This window comes from Dryobates pubescens, chromosome 25 (assembly GCF_014839835.1).
Source record: "Dryobates pubescens isolate bDryPub1 chromosome 25, bDryPub1.pri, whole genome shotgun sequence".
Classification (NCBI taxonomy): domain Eukaryota; kingdom Metazoa; phylum Chordata; class Aves; order Piciformes; family Picidae; genus Dryobates; species Dryobates pubescens.
The window spans coordinates 3694643-3713669 of NC_071636.1; the positions used below are offsets into that span (position 1 = coordinate 3694643).

Genomic DNA, 19027 nt, shown 5'->3' on the forward strand with positions numbered 1-19027 from the left:
CAGCTTTGCCACACGGTCCCTGGGGGACAGCTTCCTGCCACGGCCTCTGTAGCTCAGAGGGGGAAAATTGTGTTTTCTTCTCCACCCCTCCATCCCCCTTCCCACCCTGGAGCTTTTTTTAGAGCCAAAGCAAATAAAAAGGGCATGGTCTGGCTTTCCTGCCTCCCCTCTGCTCCTGCCCTTTCATTCCCCTCTTTCTGGCAGCTGCACGTAGCTCTGCCTATGGATGCTCCTGCTCCCCTGTCCCCAAGCCTTTCCTCTGCTGCTGCCTAAATATTTGGGCTGGGTGGCCTTGGTAGGTGAGTGAGGAGGAATAAATGCTTTTGTTGGTGTGGGTGTGTGGGCTGCTGCTGGAGAAGTCGGCTGCCTCCACTGAGACTGGCACAGAAACCTGGAGAGGTCTGGTCCTGCTGCCACAGGTAGCCCTGGGGAGGGGCATGCAGGGGCTCAGCAGGTCCATGGTGTTCATCTGGAGATGAGGGATAGCTGTCCTGGGGGCTGTTGCAAGGCAGATGGGGCCTGACTGGGGGTGTCCTGCATCCTAGGGGTGGCAGCCTGCACTGGTCCCACCCCCAATGAGGTTTTTCATGCCCCAAGCCCACATTTCTCTTCTTCCCTTCCTGCACAGGAGTGGTGGAGCCAGCGCTGGGGGTAGGGAAGGGGGGGTGAACATGAGCATTCTCAGCCTCTATCAGCTCAGACCAAAGGAGCATAGCTTCATCCCCCCAGCACCAGCCACCTCTCTCCAGGTCCAGCATCCCAAAGCTTTCGAGCCAGCCCTGCTGGATGGCCCTTGCCAGCAAGGGATGCACCCCGGTGCCCGCAGCCCCGTGGCTGCAGCTCTGCTCCCCAGCCTCTCCCTTATTTGTTGTCCCCTGAGACACAGGGAGCAGGGTGGAGGGAAGGGACAGGGCAGGTGCTGCGCCCTGGGGGGTGCATTGCAGCTGCCCCAGGGCTGTGGGTGCTCCCAGCTCTCTCATGGGTGAGAACAGGTCTTCCATGAATGGAGAAACGAAGGACAAAATAAGAGACCTTTGGCAAGTGCCTCATCCTTGGATGTACCTGGTCATGGGGGCAGGTGGAAAGGGGACCCTAGGTGCTGGGCTCTGCCCAGGGCTGTACAGGCTGCAAGGACAGCCATGAGCCTTTCAAGGGGGGGAAAAGAGTCATAAACCAGATATGAAGAACATCCTTTTGCAATGTTTGACTCTGCAGAATGCATTTACCAAGGTAAAGCTGCTCCACAGTGGTGTGGGGCTGCTCAGCTGCCCCCCACCCTCCAAGGGCTGTCCCCAGCTCAGCATGCAGTGCTGCACGTTGTCCCATGGCTGTTGCTGCTCCCTTGCCCCACAGCCCACTCCACTCTGCCTTTCTTGGGGAAAAAACAGCTTGGATCAAACCCCACTGAGGATCTCCCAACCCCTCCACCCCACTCAGCATCCATCTGCATCTACCATGACATCTGAAGGAGAGGTGAGCATTGCTTTTGCAGGTTCACATCTCGGCAGCAGGTGTTATTTTAAGCAAGGAGCCCTTCCTCCTGCCTGGGCAAAGCAGGAAGACAGTGCAGGAGGCAGCAGCATTGCAGCATGTGGTGGAGAATCCCCCTCCTGCCAGGCAGGGCTGGCTTAGTCAAGGGAATAATTGGTAGGTGATTCTGAAGTGCCATGAGTAGAGGGCACTCACAGGCTTTGTTTGTTGACTCTTGAGTGATAATGAATGCTTCCAAAGATAATTATTGATTTTCTGCATTTACAGCAAACCTGTGTGGCTGGGGAATGGGTGGAGCAGCACCACACCAATGCTGGCTGGAGGTGGGAACAGGGAGGTTTGGGCAAAACCAGGCTCTGGTTCTTCCTGCTGGGTACAACCTAAATAATAATAATAATAATAAAAAAATACAATTCAACAGCTATAGAAAAGAATATTTGTGCAGCTCCAGGACAAGCCAAGCTTTCATCTCTCTGCTAGGGGGAACAGATTAAAATTTAATCCTAGTTAAACACATTTTCTCCTTTCCCTCCCCCTGGGTACTGCTTGAGCATACAGAGCTTCACCCTGCTGATCGCTTCATCCCTCAGCCCCAGAGCTTGTCCTCCCTGACAGCAGCTGAATGCCCACAGTGGTGCTCACCCAGAGCAGGGGCTGCTCTCTTCTCCTTTTCACCCCCAAATCTGAACCCTGCCAACAGGGAGATTTGGGCCCTTTAGATATGGGGAAGGCAGAGCTGGGGCTGCTGAGCATCCATCCATCTCCACCTTCCTCTGAGCCTGGGTTTGGGTTTCCTTGGAGGGTTTTGGGCCCCCAGGAGGGCTCTTCGGGGCAGATTCAGAAGGTTTTGGGGGCCCAGGAGGGCTCTGTGACCCCCTCTCTGGGGTTCTGGGTGTTTAACTATGAGGTGCAGGCAGTTACAGGGCTGTGGAGATGGGTGCAGTGGGCACTGGGAGCCTTGGGGAAGAGTCTTGTTTGCAGCCCTCCATGCAGGATGGGGAAAGCCCAGGCTCAATCCTTTGTGTCATTTTCATTTATTTGGAGGAAATCCTGCAGCTGTCCTCCAAGTCCCAGTCTCCCAATTGTCTCTGCTACAGTTTATTGCCCCCCTTTGGATCCAAACATCCAAACCTGGCAGAGCCCCATGTTATCACTGGGGCTCTGAATAACCCAGGGTGGCGTTTTTTGCAGTGCCCACAGGGCAAATAACCACAGCTGGATGCTGCTGGCAGGCAGCAGTCTCACAGGGCATGGGCAGTATCTGTGAGGGCTCTGGGAGGTGCTGGTCCCAGAGTATGTCCTTGACCACCCTGAAGGCTCAGGGCAAGGAGGGGCTGCCTGTGCCCCATGGCACCTTTCCCCCCATCTGCTGGCAGGGGCACCAGCCTGGGTTTGGGTGGGTGATGCCCTGGGCTAAGAGCTGCACTGGAAATGTCAGGTATTATTCCTGCAGATGATCTAGAGCCTTTCCAGGGTGTCTGGTGATGCTTTTTCAGAGCCCTTATTTATGAGACAATTTGTTACAGCACAGCTATTCTATAGGAGGGAGGTCTATTCCTAGGAGCCTCTGTTAACTGAGCCAATTGCTTAATTGGCTCACTGATGTCTCCACAAGGTATGCCAGGAGAGAGGGTTCTTGTAGTAATGATCACAGCCTTCCTCCTGCCCACACACCACCCGTGCTGCTAATTTAATAGTGCAAACATTTATTATTCCTGTTATTTGGTAGTTAATGTTAGGGCATTTAGAGTTGTTGCAGGATTGCTGGAGTGAAATGCCCTGGGGTAGAACAAGGAGCCTGGTTGCAGCTGGAGGTGGTTGGACTCATCCTGCAAAGCCCAGGGGGATCCAGAGGCTGATGCCTTGCAGAGTGTTCGGTTAACGAGCTGCAATTAGAAGGCTGGGGCTGACCTGGCTGTAGGGCTCCTGCCTGACCCCCACGCTGCATTTGGGTCATTCAGCAACAAAACAGATCAGAACAAGGACACATGTGCTGATTCCTGATCTCTCTTTGACGAGTTTCATGTGCTCCGGAGGGAAATGGGCTCCTAAGGAACAGGCTGTGCGTTATGGGAATGGCTGGGAGGACAAGAGGAAACCCAGGCTTGGATCTGCTTGGATCGTAAGTACCTGTCCCTGCCCAGCCGCGGGAGAAGGGTAACAGGGCACTTAGCAGCACCCTTTGCTGCTAGTGGGTGGCTGTCTCAGGACTGGGAGGTGCCTGCTGTGTCTGCCGGGCTGTTGCCTGTGCCCTTCCCCAGCCAGACTTTTGCAGTGTGGCTGCTCTAGACCTCTCCAGCCCTTTCCCCAACTCCTGCTATGCCCCACCATTTACTGGCTGTGGCAGTCCCTGGAAGGTCCCTGCTCCCACATCTTTCCTGCCCATGGCATGTGTGATGTGCCCCAGAGCAGAGCTGCAGCTCCTAGCCAGCCTCTGGGGGAGGGGTAGGGGTGGGGTTCGCGGGGGGAGCAGCCTCCCAGCGAGCATCTCTGGGCCTTGCGTGAATGTCACCCTTCCCAGCGAGGCGTTTCAGGCAACGTCTGGCAGAGCTGCCTGCGTCTCTATAAAGGCTGTTTGGATCCGTGCCCGCTCCCACTGCCGGCACTCCCCCAGCATCCGTCTCCAGCCGCCGGGGCCCTGCAGCACAAAGCCTGCAGCTGCCGGCCGGCACGTGCCGCGGGGGCCCCGGCCTCGCCGCCCCCGGCCCGGGGACACGGCGCGGAGCCGCCCGGCCGCGGGAGTCAGCGGGGCAGGGCCCTGGCGCTAGGAGCAGAGAGCAAAAAGGGTCAGAGCAGGACAGAGCCCGCTGTCAGAACAAGCCTTCCGCTCGTTTTGTGTTCATCTCGGGGAAAGTGGTTCCCTTGCTCCGCGCTGCGTTCTTTCTCTGCCTCCGCCACCACCTATTGTTCCCGACTCCATTGTTCCCCCCCCCCGTCACTTACATAAACGTGTTGTGTGGGTTTCCAAGGCACAACAGAGAGAGTCTCATTCATCCAAGGTCACCGGCTTTCACTTGTGCTTCAAAGCATCTGGTAGAAGAAGCATTTTCTCCTAGCGATGTTTCTGTTGTGCTCAGTGCCGAGGTGCAGAGAAATTGCACCGCTGCACTTGTGCTGCACCAGCCCTTCCCCTCCCCATGTGCCTGGCCCCAGAGGCTTAAATACTGAGCTGGCTGGGACCTCACTGCAGGGTTCCCCAGCCTGCTGCTACTCAGCCCCATCCCTGCCCCTCCATCAGTGCCTGTTAAATGGAAGGGATGGGAGGGGGAAAATAAGGGAGATCTCTACAATGTCCTTCTTGTACTGCTCTCGTTGTAGGGCAGTTACTGAAAGGACTCCCTGACCTCCTGCTGCTTTCTCCCTCAGCCATCTGAGGCTCTCCCTCTTTTCTCTGTCCTCCAACTGTCTCGTTAATAGTTGGGAGTGGGCAAACACAAAGGCTACTGGTAACTTATACCGGGGGACAGGGACTTGTGGTGCTTTGCCTTGGAGGGTTTGGTTCCCACAAAGGGTGAGTTGTAGGGGCGTCCATGATCAAGCATCAAGCTGGGAGTGGTTCCTCAGCTGGGGGTGATAACGATGGGGATGGAGCAAGGAAGGTCCTGGGTCTGTCAGCGAGAGTAGGAAGACCTGCCTGGGAGCCCCCCAAGTCCCCTGGTTCAGGGCGCTCAGTGAGGCAGCTCGCAGGGAGGAGAGTGAATCTAGCCCAGGAGGGAGCTGCTTCCCCTTTCCCGTCTATAGAGAGGAACCAGGCTCATCGCACTCCCGGGCCGTGCCGTGCTGGGCTCCCCGCGGCTCCGGGCGCAGCAGCTGCGGGAGGCGGTGCCGGGGAGGGGACGGCGGCGGGGCCCGGCCCCTCTCTCCGCCTCGCCGGCACAAAACGGGAGGCGGGGGCGGCTTGGGCCGCAAATCTCCCGCTCGCCGGGGCAGTGTCGGGGCAGCTCCCGGCACCGAACCGAACAGAACCGGGCCGGGCCGGGCCGGGCCGAGCCTAGCCTAGCCAGGCCGGGTGGGAGCGGGGCCGTGCGGGGATGTAGAGCTCAGCACCGCGGAGAGCGGCGGGGCTGGGGCCCGGGAGGACCATGGCCAGCGTGCAGCAAGGCGAGAAGCAGCTCTTCGAAAAGTTCTGGAGAGGCACCTTCAAAGCCGTGGCCACGCCGCGACCCGAGAGCATCATCGTGGCCAGCATCACGGCCCGCAAGCCGATGCCCAGGTAAGAGCTGCCAGGGCACGGAGGCGCTCAGAGATAGCCTCCTTCCTACCTCTGGACACCCTAACCCTTCTCCACACTCCCAGTTAGTACACCCCCCCATCCCCCCATTTGGAGGGTCTGGAGTATCTCCTCCTCCCCACCCCCAGTTGGCAGCTGGACGACCTGGAGATCTCCCTCCGTGCCTGGGGCAGGGGGATGTTGGCTGCCTGGGCTCTAGATGGGAGCAGGCTTGTGAAGCTTTGGCTTGGTGGTGCTTGGAACCCAGGAGATGACTGCCTCCTCTGGGGAGCAGGTGGGGGCCTGGAAATTTCTGGTTTGGCTGTGGAGGGAGGGGCAGTGGTGAGGGTCATCAGCCAGAAAGTGTGGCCACATCCATCCCTGCCATGCAGACCCTTGAGGCACGTGTCCTACTGGTTGGCTTGTCTCAGACTAACTTCATTACTAGGAACGATAGCAAGGTGATGCCCAGGGAGGGGAACAGCCTTCATCACACTGAACTCTTTCTTGGCGTAGAGAGGAGGCTGATGCACCCCAAGGACGTTTCTTGGGCTGCAGCTGCCCAAGGAACCTGCACACAGTGTGAACTGGGGCAGCTCCAGGATGGGTCCCCCCAGGTTCCAAAGTCAAGGCGTCTCAGCTTTGCATGTTTGGTCCCTGCCTGCCCTGTCTTTCCAACTCCCAGGGCGGCTGGTGCCCCCCATGTTTGCCAGAGGCAATGGTCAAACCCCATGAAACAAGCTGAGGGGGCTGCTTGTAGCCACTGAGCTGCTCAGCTGGGCTGCCACACGGGCAAGGAGCTGTGTGGCTTCCTCACAACACCACGCTCTCTTATTTAGATCACTTTGATTTTGCTTCCTCAACACTGGTTAAAAATATCCTCCTTGCACTGTTTTTACAAGGAAAGGAGGCTTTTGCTGGTTATCTTCTCTCTTGGCTCTTTATTTCCACTGCTGCTGCTCCCCAGCCAGTGCAGGGAATAACCCAAAGTTTCATGAAGGTGATGGGTCTGTAGAGGGGCTCAGTCTGCAGTGGGCTGGGTGTCAGGGGCTCAGCCTGTACTAAAGAGCAGGGAGCTCACTGGTTTGGATGCCTTCTGTGCCAGTGAAGGCTGTGAGCCACAGCAGTGATGGGGATGAGGGTCCTGCTCCATGTGCAATGTCGGGGTTGCTTCTGTCCCTGCAGCCCAGCTGCCATAGAGTGAATTTTTCCAGTCTCTCTGATGGCCATTAATCAGGGTAGGAGATTTGGGAAGGCACAACTTAGGCTTCCAAAGGAGAAGAGCAAATCCCACTTCCACAGGCAGTTTGCAGGGCTTCAGCCTTCACAGGGCAGAGGGACCCCCACGTCTTTCTCCTCTTTTGTGTCGGGCTGTGGTTGGCACCTGAAGGGGCTGTCAGCAGGCTGGATGCTGGCTCTCATGTTCTCCTCTCCGAATGTACCTGAGCAAGCTAAGCTGCTTAAATATCTCTCAACTGGCGATGTAATTCAGCAGCAAATTAAGTTGCTGAGGAAATGCAGCAAGCCCAACTAACAGGAGGAATGCACAGCTCTGAGCAGCAGCTAGGATTGCTGTGGGCATCCCAGCCGGGCTGGGCACTGCAGCTCAGGGTGTTTGCAGCTCCACCAAAAAGTTAAGGAATGCATGTGCCAGCTCCTGCAAGAGGGGAACTGCCTGTGCAGGGGTTGGGAGCTCTCAGCACACAGCTGTCCTGCCAGCTTGGCTTTGCCCCGTTTTGCACCTTGGCACCACCAGATCCTCCGTGACAGGGTCCCTGAGCTGTGGTGTGCTCTGAGCAGCTGCCTGTGATGCCACCAAGTCCTGGTGTTGGTGCAGCCCAGCTTCTTTTGTCTCCTCTCAGTGTGTGCCACTAGCTGAGCCCAGGGGAGCATTCCCTGTGGTGCAGCCATCTGTGCCACTGCCCTCACTTGAGATGTCAAGTGGGGGCACCCCCTGCCCCTATGCCACAGAGTGGCTTTGCTGCTTGGGGAGAGGTTGAAGCCTAAGGCTGGGGGAGCTGAGAGACTCTGGTCCCCAGCCTGTCTTATCAGGGCTGCCTGTTGGCTGGCATCATGCAGGGCTCTGCAAGGAGCTTATGGCTGCTGTCTCTGGGCAGGATTGTGCCTATGGGATGCCAGATGGCACATTCCCAGGGGCCTTGCAGAGGGTCCCTATCAGGATACACAGCAACGTCCCTAGCACCCTGAGACAGCAGCATGTTTGTAGCCCAGCAGGAGCCAGAGCCAGGCTCCTGCTCCCCTTCTGTGGAGAGCAGAGCCCCGAGGCTGGCAGCAGCTCCACTTGCAGCCGTCTCCTCACCCGGCTCCACGCTGGGTTTGTTTTTCCCGAAGGTTTCCCTGTGCCACTGCTGGGATTGGCCTTCCTTCCCTGACGATGCTCCCGGCTAATTTAAGAGCAAATGACTGCAGTGCCGGTGAGCAGAGTGCACCAGAGAGAGAAGACAGGGAGGCCAGTTAGCCAAATGAGGAATTAAGATTATCTGGCTCTCTGTTTTGCTGGCTAAGTGTGCGCCCTCGTGGGATCTGAAGGGGTTCACCTGTAGCATGGGGACCAGCTGGGAATCCCCCCCAGTGGGCAAAGCCTAGACCCATTCCCCCAGGGTGCCCTGAGCATGGCTAAGGGCTCAATCCTTGTGGCATTTCCAGGGCAGAAGGTTATTTTCCTTTTTACCCTCTTCCAGCTGGTTCTGGCCTGTGCCCCAGTCTTTGCTGCTGCCTTGCTGCTGATCCCAGAGATAATGCCTCTTCCATATAAATTGCTTTCAAGCTCTTTGGGAGGTTTGTAGGGTTAAAGCTCTGCTAAACCCAAGGTTCATCCTGGAACAAAAGAATACATTAATCTCTTCCCTCCTGGTCCTGCTGGGGGGGCATGTACTCCAGCCCCCAACAGGGCTTCATGCCCAGAGCAGGGATCTACCAAAGTAAATGGATTATTGACCAGTTTGCAGTGTGAAGGGGAAAAATGAAGTGCTGGGGAAAGGGGCTTTTCCAATTGACCTCTCCCCATGCCAGGCCCAGCAGGGTTTTGCCACGCAGGCAGCGGCAGTGCTCCTGCAGCTGGAGTTGAGGGACTCAGTAGTATGGGGGGGACTGGGCAGAGCTGGGACTGTCCCCACACTTGCCTTGGCAGGGAGGTTGCTCCAGTGCAAGCAAAATCCCAGGATGGGATTAGAGGGGTTTGTGTGCCCAGCTGGCTGGGGAGGAATGGGGGCAGAAACCTTCCTACCCTGCCCCAAGCCACTCTGCTGAGCCAGGGTGTCCCTGCTCCCTCCTATTGCTCCATAAGGATGTTGCACCCCCCACCTGACAACAGCTGCAAAAGGCTTCAGCTCTTGTGAGCTGAAAACACTCTTTAAGCCTCCCATAATAAGATGCCACCTGTCTCTGCCCAGGCTTTGGGGACAGCTATCACTGCCATGCTGTACCTGCAGTCTCACAGCCAGGATCGTTTTTCCTCCCTCCTGGCTGTGCCTCTGCCTGTGTCTCTTTCCCTGACTATGACCTCAGCCATGGTGTTGTAGTAGCTGGGAGCCCCTTCATACTCCATGGACTGACTTCTCCCAGTGCTGCTGCAGACTTCATCAGCATCACTCTGCTGGGGATCCTGCAGCTGCCAGGGACAGCCAGGCCAGGAGATGCTCCAAGGTCCCTCTGGGAACTGGAGCTGGTGGCAGTCCAGGAGCTTGTGGATGCTTTTTGGAGGTGTTTGGGCTTCCTGCTCCCATACAAGCCACGGTGGTGTGGCAGGGACTGCCCCATCCCAGTCCCCCCAAACTCATCTGAAAACCACTTCTACACAAAAATTGAGGGCACTGGCCAGGCTGAGGGCTGCAGGTGCCAGCATCAGCTCCTGGGGCAGCTGGTGATGCTGGGTGAGCACCGGCAGCACCCGGAGAAAGGAGGCTCCTGCATCCCTCCCTGCCAGATGGTCTAAGTGGGTCACACCGGGGCAGAGCAGGGGATTTGCGCTTTAACCCTCAATCCCCCGGGAGGCACTGAGTGTGGAGGGGGGGAGGGGGTGCTGCTGAAGTGGGATTAAGCCCTCTTTTGCTGTCTGGTTTGCCACCACAAGTGATCTTGGAGACAGGTTTGGGCACCGCTGCTGCAGCTGCTGGGATGAAGGTGACTGTGCTGGGACTGGGCAGGAGCATCTGTGGCACTGCGGTGCCAGGGGGTCACAGTACCCCCAGTGAGGGCAGAAGGTGGCTGTAATTCCCTCATGGCCTTTGCAGTGCTTTGGTCCTAGCAGGGGGGCCCTAACGGGGACTTAGGGTGAGCTGGGGACCAGTTCTCTCCCATCCCATCTCTACCTTCCCAGCCACATTTTGGTATCCCCACAGCCAATTCTTTCCCAGCGGGCTGGTAGCCTCCTTGGCATCAGAGTGTGCTGCTGGGGAGGAAGCCCCCACTGGAGGCCCCGCCGTGCCCATGGCCCCCGCCCCCGTTAATCTCCCCCCTTGTCGGGGCATCTGCTCTGCGGGGAGAGGCGGCGGCAAGCCCGGCCTCGCCAGCAGCCTGGCTGCCATCTGCTCCCTCCGATCCCGACCAGCCCGGCGCTAATGAGCCCATGGCCCCGGCCCAGGCGGGGGGAGAGGGGTCTGAAAAGAAAAGTAGAGGGAAAGAAGAAAAGCCCCTTCCTCGGAGGGGCTGTCAATAGGGAAGCTTTTGTCTGCCCCTGCCCTCGGGCTCCAGCTGGACGGCGGAGCAGGGAGAGCTAATTAGGCAGCTCGGAAGCTGAGCGAGGGACAGAGCCGGGGATGCCTGCGAGACCCCCTCCCCGCTGTCTGCAGAGCCTTCATCCTCCTCCTCCCCCACCCCGACCCGTCCATCTGTCTCTCCGCTGGATCGGTGCTGGTGACTGTGTCCTTGCTGGTCTCTCCAGCGGTGGGGACACCTCTGTCCCCAAAGTGGTGGCCCTGCCAGTGTGTCAGGGAGAAGGAGCTTCCTACCAGGGCTGAGTGGGATGCAGTGAGCATATGTGTGGCACAGGCAGGCTCAGTATCCATGGGTGCCTTAACCAGCTGACATGCATCAGCATGAGAGGCACCTAAGGATTTAGACAAAGTGCTCTTCTTAGAGACTTTGAGTACTCCTCTCCCTGCTGTGCACCTGCTGTGGCCATGAGAGCTTTTGTTACCTTCACCTAAAAGCAGATGTGAGGCTGAGTTGTCCCCAGAGCAGCTCTGCAGGAACTGGAAACCAGAAGGGTGGATGGAAATGTGGTGATTTGGAGGATGGGCTGTTTCTGACCTGTAAAAGTTTGGGTGCTCTGCTCGGGGCCCAGATCTGGCCCTGTAGCTCCAGCAAGAACATGGACACAACCTGGCCCTCCTTTGAAGTGAGGGTTCACAGCATCTGCACTGGCTATGGGGTCCCCTCCCTGCAGTGCTCATCCCAGTACTTGAGAGACTGAAGTGTGGAGCTACATGTCAGGGTGAAATGTGGCAGTTTAGGGTCTCATGGAGCTGGGACCCATCCCTGCCCAGTTCAGGGTGAGCTGGCAGATGTCTTGTGGCAGCACTGGCTCTGGCCAGCCCCTGTCCCTGCTGATCCCTCCCTGTTCATCTCCTGTTCCCAGAGAGGTAGGAGAGCAGGGCTCTTAAACCCTGTGCACAGGTTCACAGCCCTCCCTTGATATCTAGCTAATAAATATTTAGGGCTGTGAGGCCCTAAATAATAAATAGCAGCGATGATCCTGATGCCAGGGATTGCTAAGCGGCTTCTGCCCAAGAGTGGATCCTGAGGCTGCTCTTGTCTGCTTGATGTCACCGTCCTGCCTCCACTGTCCAGAGCAGTCCGTCTTGCTGTGGTTTGTCCCCAGAAGGGGGCTTTGCAGCCCCTACTCTTGCTGACTTGGAGGTCCTCATCCTCCCCTGGGGTCCTCAGGCTTGGGCCATTTCTCCTTCCAGAGGCAGCTGGAGCTGAACCCTTGTCTGCTCAGCCACATTCCTACTCCTTCCCACGTCTCTATGTCTGGCAGCTGGACCTTTCTGTATATACACTTTTCTCTGAGATGAATTTATCAAATGCAAACCCCACATCACTGAAATGAAATCATTTCATGCATGACCATCCTTTCCACACCCCCCCCCCCTCCTTTTCTCCCTGCAGCTACTGAAGCCTCTTCATCATTGCAAAGCCCAGGCCAGGCCAGCAAATCCCACCCACGTTTTGGCTGCAGGTGGTGCTGGGGCTTTTCCATAAGACCTGGTCAAACTCAAGCCCCCTGGTGCTCTTTTCTCCTAGGAGAGTGTAGGTCTGCTGTGACCCACAGTTCTGCCCTGCCCTGCGTGTGTCTCCCAGTCCCTGGTCTGGCCCTGATCCCCAGTGATGCCCCCAGCTGAAAAACAGGGCTGCGTTGGATGCCCAGATCAGAGCCCTTTGGCATTCCTAGCATAGGGCAGGGAGAAACACCAAACCCCAGGGTCCAGTTTGTTTTCCTAGCCCCACTTCCTGGCTTTATAGGGGTGTACAAAGATGCAGAGGTTGTGATGCCTGAGCTCGGCCAGGAGCGGTGGATCTCGGCAGCACGGCATCCATAACAGAGCTTCGGTGTGTCACAGGTTTAGCACAGGCCAGGGGGGATGAGCTGTCTGGACCACCACCTCTGGCACCGTGGCCAGGCACAGGGCCCACATTTTGGTGCCACCATCACCTAGCAAAGGACACAGAACCCTCTGTGGGATGCTGGGTGCTGCAAAAAAGCTGGCTTCTCCAGCAGGCACTCGAGCCGAAAGCGCTGACAAACACAGGGAGGTTAAAAATAGCAGCGGGAGCGCTTCCCCTGCCAGTGCAGTGGGGACTGCAGGAAGGGCTTCAAAAAAAGAGAAAAATCCCAAAGTGGGGGAAAAAAAAATCTTTATTTAAAAACTCTCTTGGAGTTTCAGGCTGTCTGAGATGGGTCTGCAGTCTGAAGGCAGAGAGACTGGGGCTCACTGCTTTGCTGGCGACCTGTTTAACACTTTGTGTTTAATTTATGTATTGGCATTAAGGAAAGCTGCTGCTGCCCAGCCTTGACTGGGTGCCTTGTGCAGGGTACAGGCAGGAGTGGGAGCACCGGGGAGGGCATCTCCTGCGTGCCTAGGCTGGCAAAGTGAGGGCAGGGTCCTCTGCTGGAAGCGTTGCTCGTCTCTCTCCTTCCACCCCACTTCCTCGCCGGTACAAGCTGCAAAGACCTTCATGCTCCCACCTCGGGAGCCAGGTTCCCACCTCACATGCTAGCAGCTGAAAATGCTCTGGAACCCACAGACTGATGAGAAAATGTCTTTTCTCTGCCACTAGCACCGAATTCCAGCAGCACATCATCCTGGTGGGACTTGATAGCACTTTGGCAATGGGTTGTACTGAATTTATCTCATGCCCGGGTGTGCTTGGGAGCGTGTGTGTTGGGGTGTGACTGGAAGAGAGCCAGGTAGGAGGCTGTGATGTTAGCTACCTTACTGCCAGGATGAGGAAATTAGTTACTGCCCAGCAAGAGAAATATTTTTGCATTAAGAGAGAGCTTTCCCAGCTAAAGACCATCTGCTGAATTAATCCGTGCCCACCAAAGCAGTGCACATACAACACGTATGTAGAGCAGTATGCAGACAGAACTTCCCTGCTGCTCCATCATCTGCAGGCAGTGGACCAGCCCTCCTTGGGCAGAGAGGGCATGGCCATGTCTGGGAGGCAGTTAGGGCTTTGGGATGATTTTCCCCTGAGGCTGGTGGTTTAACCCTGGGAATCTGTTCCCTATAAATTGTTTGCCCTCTTCAAACCTTTCCCCCAACCCCCTCTTCCTGCACCCCTGCTTCCATCAGCACATGGGCAGGTTTGTTATGATGGGGAGAAGCCAGGCAAGTTGGTCCAGCAGTGATTCTTCCACGGGGTGAAGCTTTTATTTGCCAAAACCCCCTCCAAGTTCAGGAACATGTAGGAAGAAAAACCCCAGAGCAACAAAGCATCCTGGTGACTGTGTTTTGGCTGCCCTGCCCTGCAGCCGTGGGACAGGCTCCATGGTTATCTGCCTGCTGCAGCTGCCCCTGCCTTTGTCTGCCCATCAGCCAGGCGTTGGCCAAGCTGGTGGAGGACAATGGTGCAGGGCCAGAGAGCAGAGGCAGATGAGAAACGCGTGCTGGGGAGAGGGACTGGGGTCTGGGTGGGCACTGCCGGCAAAGGAACAAAGGGAGCTGCTGGTTAATCACTGAGTTGGGGATATTCTACAGCCTGACACACTGGAGAATGGTGGAGTGCATGGAGTATTGACCTGGCTGTGCCCTGTGCCTCCTAATCAAGGATGGACATGACCTCCTGGTGACCCCTGGCCCTGTGTCTCCAGAGCCTGGCTGCCCTGTGCAGGGCTGAGCTCTGCAGGACATGGGATATGTTGGCTGCATCTTCCCCAGGATCCCAGGGCATCTCTGGACACAGGTACTCTGTTGCCCGTTCTGTCTGGTGGCTGGAGAAGTCATTGACACAGTTTTGGACCTGTCCTTGTGCTCTCCCAAACGTTTCCCATGTGTGGGTTAAGAGCCAGCTCGGGTCAAGAAGGCCCTTCAGATCTTTTGGAATGGTTTTTTTGGATGTTTTGGAGAGTCCCTGAAGGTGCTGTGATGTCCAACACCAGCACCATGTGCCAGCACCAGGTTTGCCTCCCACTATTTAATGCCTCATGGCAGAAGGCACTGCTCTCAGGGGCTCCCGAGCTTTCCACCCACAGCCCAGATTTTCCCATCCTCATCCCTCTGAGCAGGCTCAGATGCTCAAGGGCATGGGAGCAGCTGCCAAGGGGATGGGTGGGTTAATTTTGCAGTGGAGGCTCATGGGCCAAAGAGCTGGCTGCTGGCTCTGCTGGGCTGCCAATGCCACTGAAGGCACATTCATCCCTGATTAATGGAAAGTGAAAAGCAGGATCCTGAGGACCCGTGGCTCCCCTGCCCCCTCCTCGCCACGGGCTGCCGCTGCCAGCCCTCACCCTGTGCTGCTGCTGGGTTTGTTCTGAGCGGGGCAGAGGACAGCAGGTCTCACCTTGACTTTCCATGGTGGGAAAGCAGGCAGCAAAGCCTCAGCTCTGCCTGCAGAGCCAGCACTGGGGCACAGCCACCCTGCTGCCCCCGCTCGCCCTCCCCACCGCGTCGGTATCGATTTGCCTGAACTCCCTGGAACGTGCCCTGATTCCTTTCAATTAGGCTTTGAGCGAGGGAGGCCTCTGCAGCGGTCGATAGAGCTGGCCCCTGGGCCAGCATGGTCCAGAGGGACACGCTGGGGTTTGCTCCTGCATCCTCAACAAGAGCACCCCTCCATGCCTTGTTTACACCAGACCCTGTGAGGATAATACCACTGCTTAAAGGTTGTTCCTTGTCCCCTCAACATTTCCCAGCTCTTTCCATCCCCTGTCCATCACAGGACACGTTTGCCGCATCATTAGCTGCTTCACCTTTCTGATTTAGACCAGTACCACGCTTGCATGGTCCTCCTGTTCCGTGCAGGAGCAGCCCAACCACCAGCTGGAGCTGAACAGAACCCAGGCAGCCCTCCCCTTCTCATCCCTGGCAAAGCTGCCTTGCTTTCCCCTTCCTCCTTGTTGACTGCCATCTCCTTGGGGACATGCTTAGCCAAGCTGTGTCTTGGTGTCCCGTTGTTTCCGGCAAACTAATGGGCAGAGCGCTTGTTTGCAGAGAGAGCACGGAGCAGAAATCCCTGCACTTCATCTCCAGCTGCAATTACCGAGGCCGAGTCGATGCAGTTGATGGTAATGGGATGGTAACACTGTCTGAATTTGTATTTAATGCTGATTCCAAGGGCCTGTAATTTTCATCAGCACCACATGACTTTTTATAGAACAGAAAAATGTGAGAGCGGTTAATGAGCTGTAATTCTGGAGAGCTGCTGCCTTGATTGGGACTAATTATTTTCTTTATAAAAATAATTAACAATCCACACAACCTATAGAGTGAAAGGCATGTGGCATTAATTAAACCAGGCAGTACTTTCAGCACACCTTTATCTCCCCCTTCCCATCACACCCCGAGTAGAGGGCGGTGTTGCGCTGCAGAGGGCCAAGCTGGCCATGAGCCACAGCAGGGTGAGGGCTTGTGCAGGGAGAAAAGGAGCCTCGTCCAGACCCCACCTCCACACCCTCCTGGCCCAGCATGGAGAATGGAATAGAATGGAATAGAATAGAATTAAGCAGGTTGGAAAAGACCTTTGAGATCATTGAGTCCAACCTATCACCCAACACCATCTGATCAACCCAAGTGCCTCATCCAGTCTCTTCCTAAACACCTCCAGTGATGGTGACTCCACCGCCTCCCTGGGCAGCACATTCCAATGGCTAATCACTGTTTCTGTGAAGAATTTCTTCCTAACATCCAGCCTAAACCTCCCCTGGCACAGCTTGAGACTGTGTCCTCTTGTTCCGGTGCTGCTTGCCTGGGAGAAGAGGCTAACCCCCACCTGGCTACAGCCTCCCTTCAGGCAGTTGCAGAGAGCAAGAAGGTCTCCCCTGAGCCTCCTCTTCTCCAGGCTAAGCAACCCCAGCTCCCTCAGCCTCTCCTCATAGACCTCCTCATTTGGGCAGGGAAGGCTGTTCTGGCTAGAATAAGGAGATGGTTTCATGTCTGGGCTGTCTGTGATGAGCACAGAGGGAACACTGGGTCTTGTTTCTGCTGTTTCAGCTGAAGACCAGCCAACAAGACCCTGGCTGAGAGAGCTAGGATTGTTCAGCCTGGAGAATAGAAAGCTCTAGGGAGACCTTATAGCTACATCCTAATATCTGAAGAGGACCAGCAAGAAGGCTGGGGAGGGACAGTTTAGAAGGGCTTGTAGTGATAGGATGAGGGACAATGGTTTGAAACGAGCAGGGTAGATTTAGATTGGACATCAGGAGGATGTTCTCCATAATGGGAGTGGTAAAATACTGGAACAGGTTGCCCAGGGATGTGGCTGAGGCCTCATTCCTGAAGATATTCAAGGTCAGACTTGATGTGACCCTGTGCAGCCTGATCTAGTTGGAGGTGTCCCTGCTGACTGCAGGGGGGTTAGACATGCTGACCTTTGCTGGTCCCTTCCAACCCGCTGCAAGCTGTGAATCTGTGGGGTAAGGTGCAGAGGTCTGCAGCAGGTGCTTCTGCTTGCCATGAGGCATCAGGTTATCTCAAAACTGAGGTGTCTGCTTTGCACAGGCCAAGTTCTTGCTCTCCAGGGCTGCGAGATCCCAGGATGAGTCGCAGGCGAACGTGCCCCAGCAGCAGCAGCGGCGGCGTGCGGGTCTGTGCATGCTTAGACACGCACTTACATAATGTACAATTGTTAACAAGACTAATTCCTCTATTTTCCTGGAGGTATCCTGAGAACTAATGAATATATTTGCATAATCTTGATTTTGTTTATGAATAATTCTGGATTATCCAAACGTGGATAACACCAGGGCTCTGCTGCTCTAGGTTGCTGTCAGCTGAGGATCGCAGAGCATTTTATGAACATTAGTTCAGCCCAGCAAGCACTAAAATGATCACTGCACCCAATTAAAGAGGGAGGTGCTGAAAAGTGAAAGGGCTCTTTCCAGCTTCTCCTGGCAAGCTCTGCCATGGGACCCAGGAGTCCTGGGACTCACCTGTCTCCAAACCTTTGCCCTAGGGAGCGGTAAGCTGGATGATTGAAAATGATGTTTAGGGTCGCAGCATGGTGTGGGGAAAAGACCTGGACACAGAGAGTTTTCCTTCTGGCTTTGAGCTCTAAGCAGCCCTGGGTGCTGCAAAACTGAGCACCTCAGTGCCCACTGTGTGGTAGGAATCATAGAATGGTTTGGGTCAAAAGGGACCTTCAGGATTATCTAGTTCCTGCCCCCTCCCGTGGGCAGGGACACCTTCCACTAGACCGGGTTGCTCAAGGTCTTATCCAGCCTGGCCTTGAACACCTCCAGGGAGGGGGCACCCACAGCCTCCCTGGGGAACCTGTTCCAGTGTTTCACCACCCTTACTGTAAAAAATTTCTTCCTAAGAGCCAGTCTACAGCTTGGAAGCAGTGGAGCATAGTGAAAGGAGAAAAAGCCCTGTCTTCCTTCCCAGAAATTCTCCCTGACTTAAACCCCCCTCACCAGTCCTTCCTGGACAGGTGATGAGACCACCAAAGTGTTTCCCATGGAACCAAAGGGTGTTATGGGAAGGAGGATTAGAGTCAAACAAAACCTCCCACCCATGAAACTGGAATTCAGGCATTTCCCAGCTCAGCTATCAGAAGAGATGCAACACATGGAGGCAAGGGCCCTTCTGGCCATAAAAAGCCCCCAGCAGCATGTAGCAGGGGATTGAAGCCCACTTGCCACCTTCCTTCCTGGACTGGCAATATTGTAGGCTTGCTTGTCCAGAAGGAGAAATCTGTTCTTAATTCCTCTTCATGGGAGCTAATTGCTGCCCACACATCCTGCACGAGGACATCTGCTCCTCACATCATCACTCCTGGTTCCACATGGCCTTGGCTGTGCAGCATAGTGTCAGGATGGTCATTCAGGAGACAAGTCTCAAATGGGAGGATCCCCAGAGATCTTTGTTTTGCCAGAGGTCCCAAGCACACCACACAGGCTGCTGCACATGGGGCAGAGCTTCACCAGTGCTGACCTGCTTGGATGATATCCCTGGACGCCTAGGTTGGGGTCACACATTCAGATGTGCCCACAGGTCTGTCCTGGGGGGTTGGGCATTTTTTACTGCCAGAGCTATTTCAGGCTGAGCCCCTGGGATTGCTGTTCATTACCTGCAGGCAGGCATGCCTGTTTATTAACAGGGTGTGGTGGCTTTGTCCTTGTGTTCTTGTCCCAAGCCTGAATGGCTGTCTTCTCCATGCTTTCCCCATCAACCAGAGTCATTCCCAGGGAAGTTCTGCTGGAAGGAGGTAGCTGTATAAAGAGGTTGTGGTTCTCATAGATTCATAGAATGCTTTGGATTGTAAGGGACCTTAAAGATCACCTTTAAAGGTCGTTTAGTTCCAACCCCACTGCCATGGGCAGGGATGCCTTCCACTAGACCAGGTTGCTCAAGGCCCTGTCCAGCCTGGCCTTGAACACTTTCAGGGAGGGGGCATCCAAAACCTCCCTGGGCAACATGTTCCAGTGTCTCACCACCCTCACTGGAAAAAAATTCTTCCTAGTCTCCAGTCTAAATCTGCCCTCTTCAAGCTTCAATCCATTCCCTTTCATCCTATAATTACAAGCCCTTGCAAAAAGTCCCTCCCCAGCTTTCTTGTAGTCCCCCTCTAGGTCTGGTTGTGGGATACCCAACCTGTTTTCCCTTCCACTTCCAGTGGCAATTCAAAAGTAACAAAAGAAGG

The 19027-nt window shown here is 55.7% G+C and overlaps 1 protein-coding gene across 1 annotated transcript in view; it reads left to right on the forward strand.

The window, feature by feature from the left end:
* Positions 1-5496: 5496 nt before the first annotated feature.
* SRRM4 (serine/arginine repetitive matrix 4) overlaps positions 5497-19027 on the forward strand; it is a 47831-nt gene continuing 34300 nt past the window's right edge. The window contains exon 1 of the mRNA XM_054173293.1: positions 5497-5704. Within this exon, the coding sequence (XP_054029268.1) occupies positions 5574-5704 (131 nt within the window). The 5' untranslated portion in view covers positions 5497-5573. The remainder of the gene's footprint in view (positions 5705-19027) is intronic.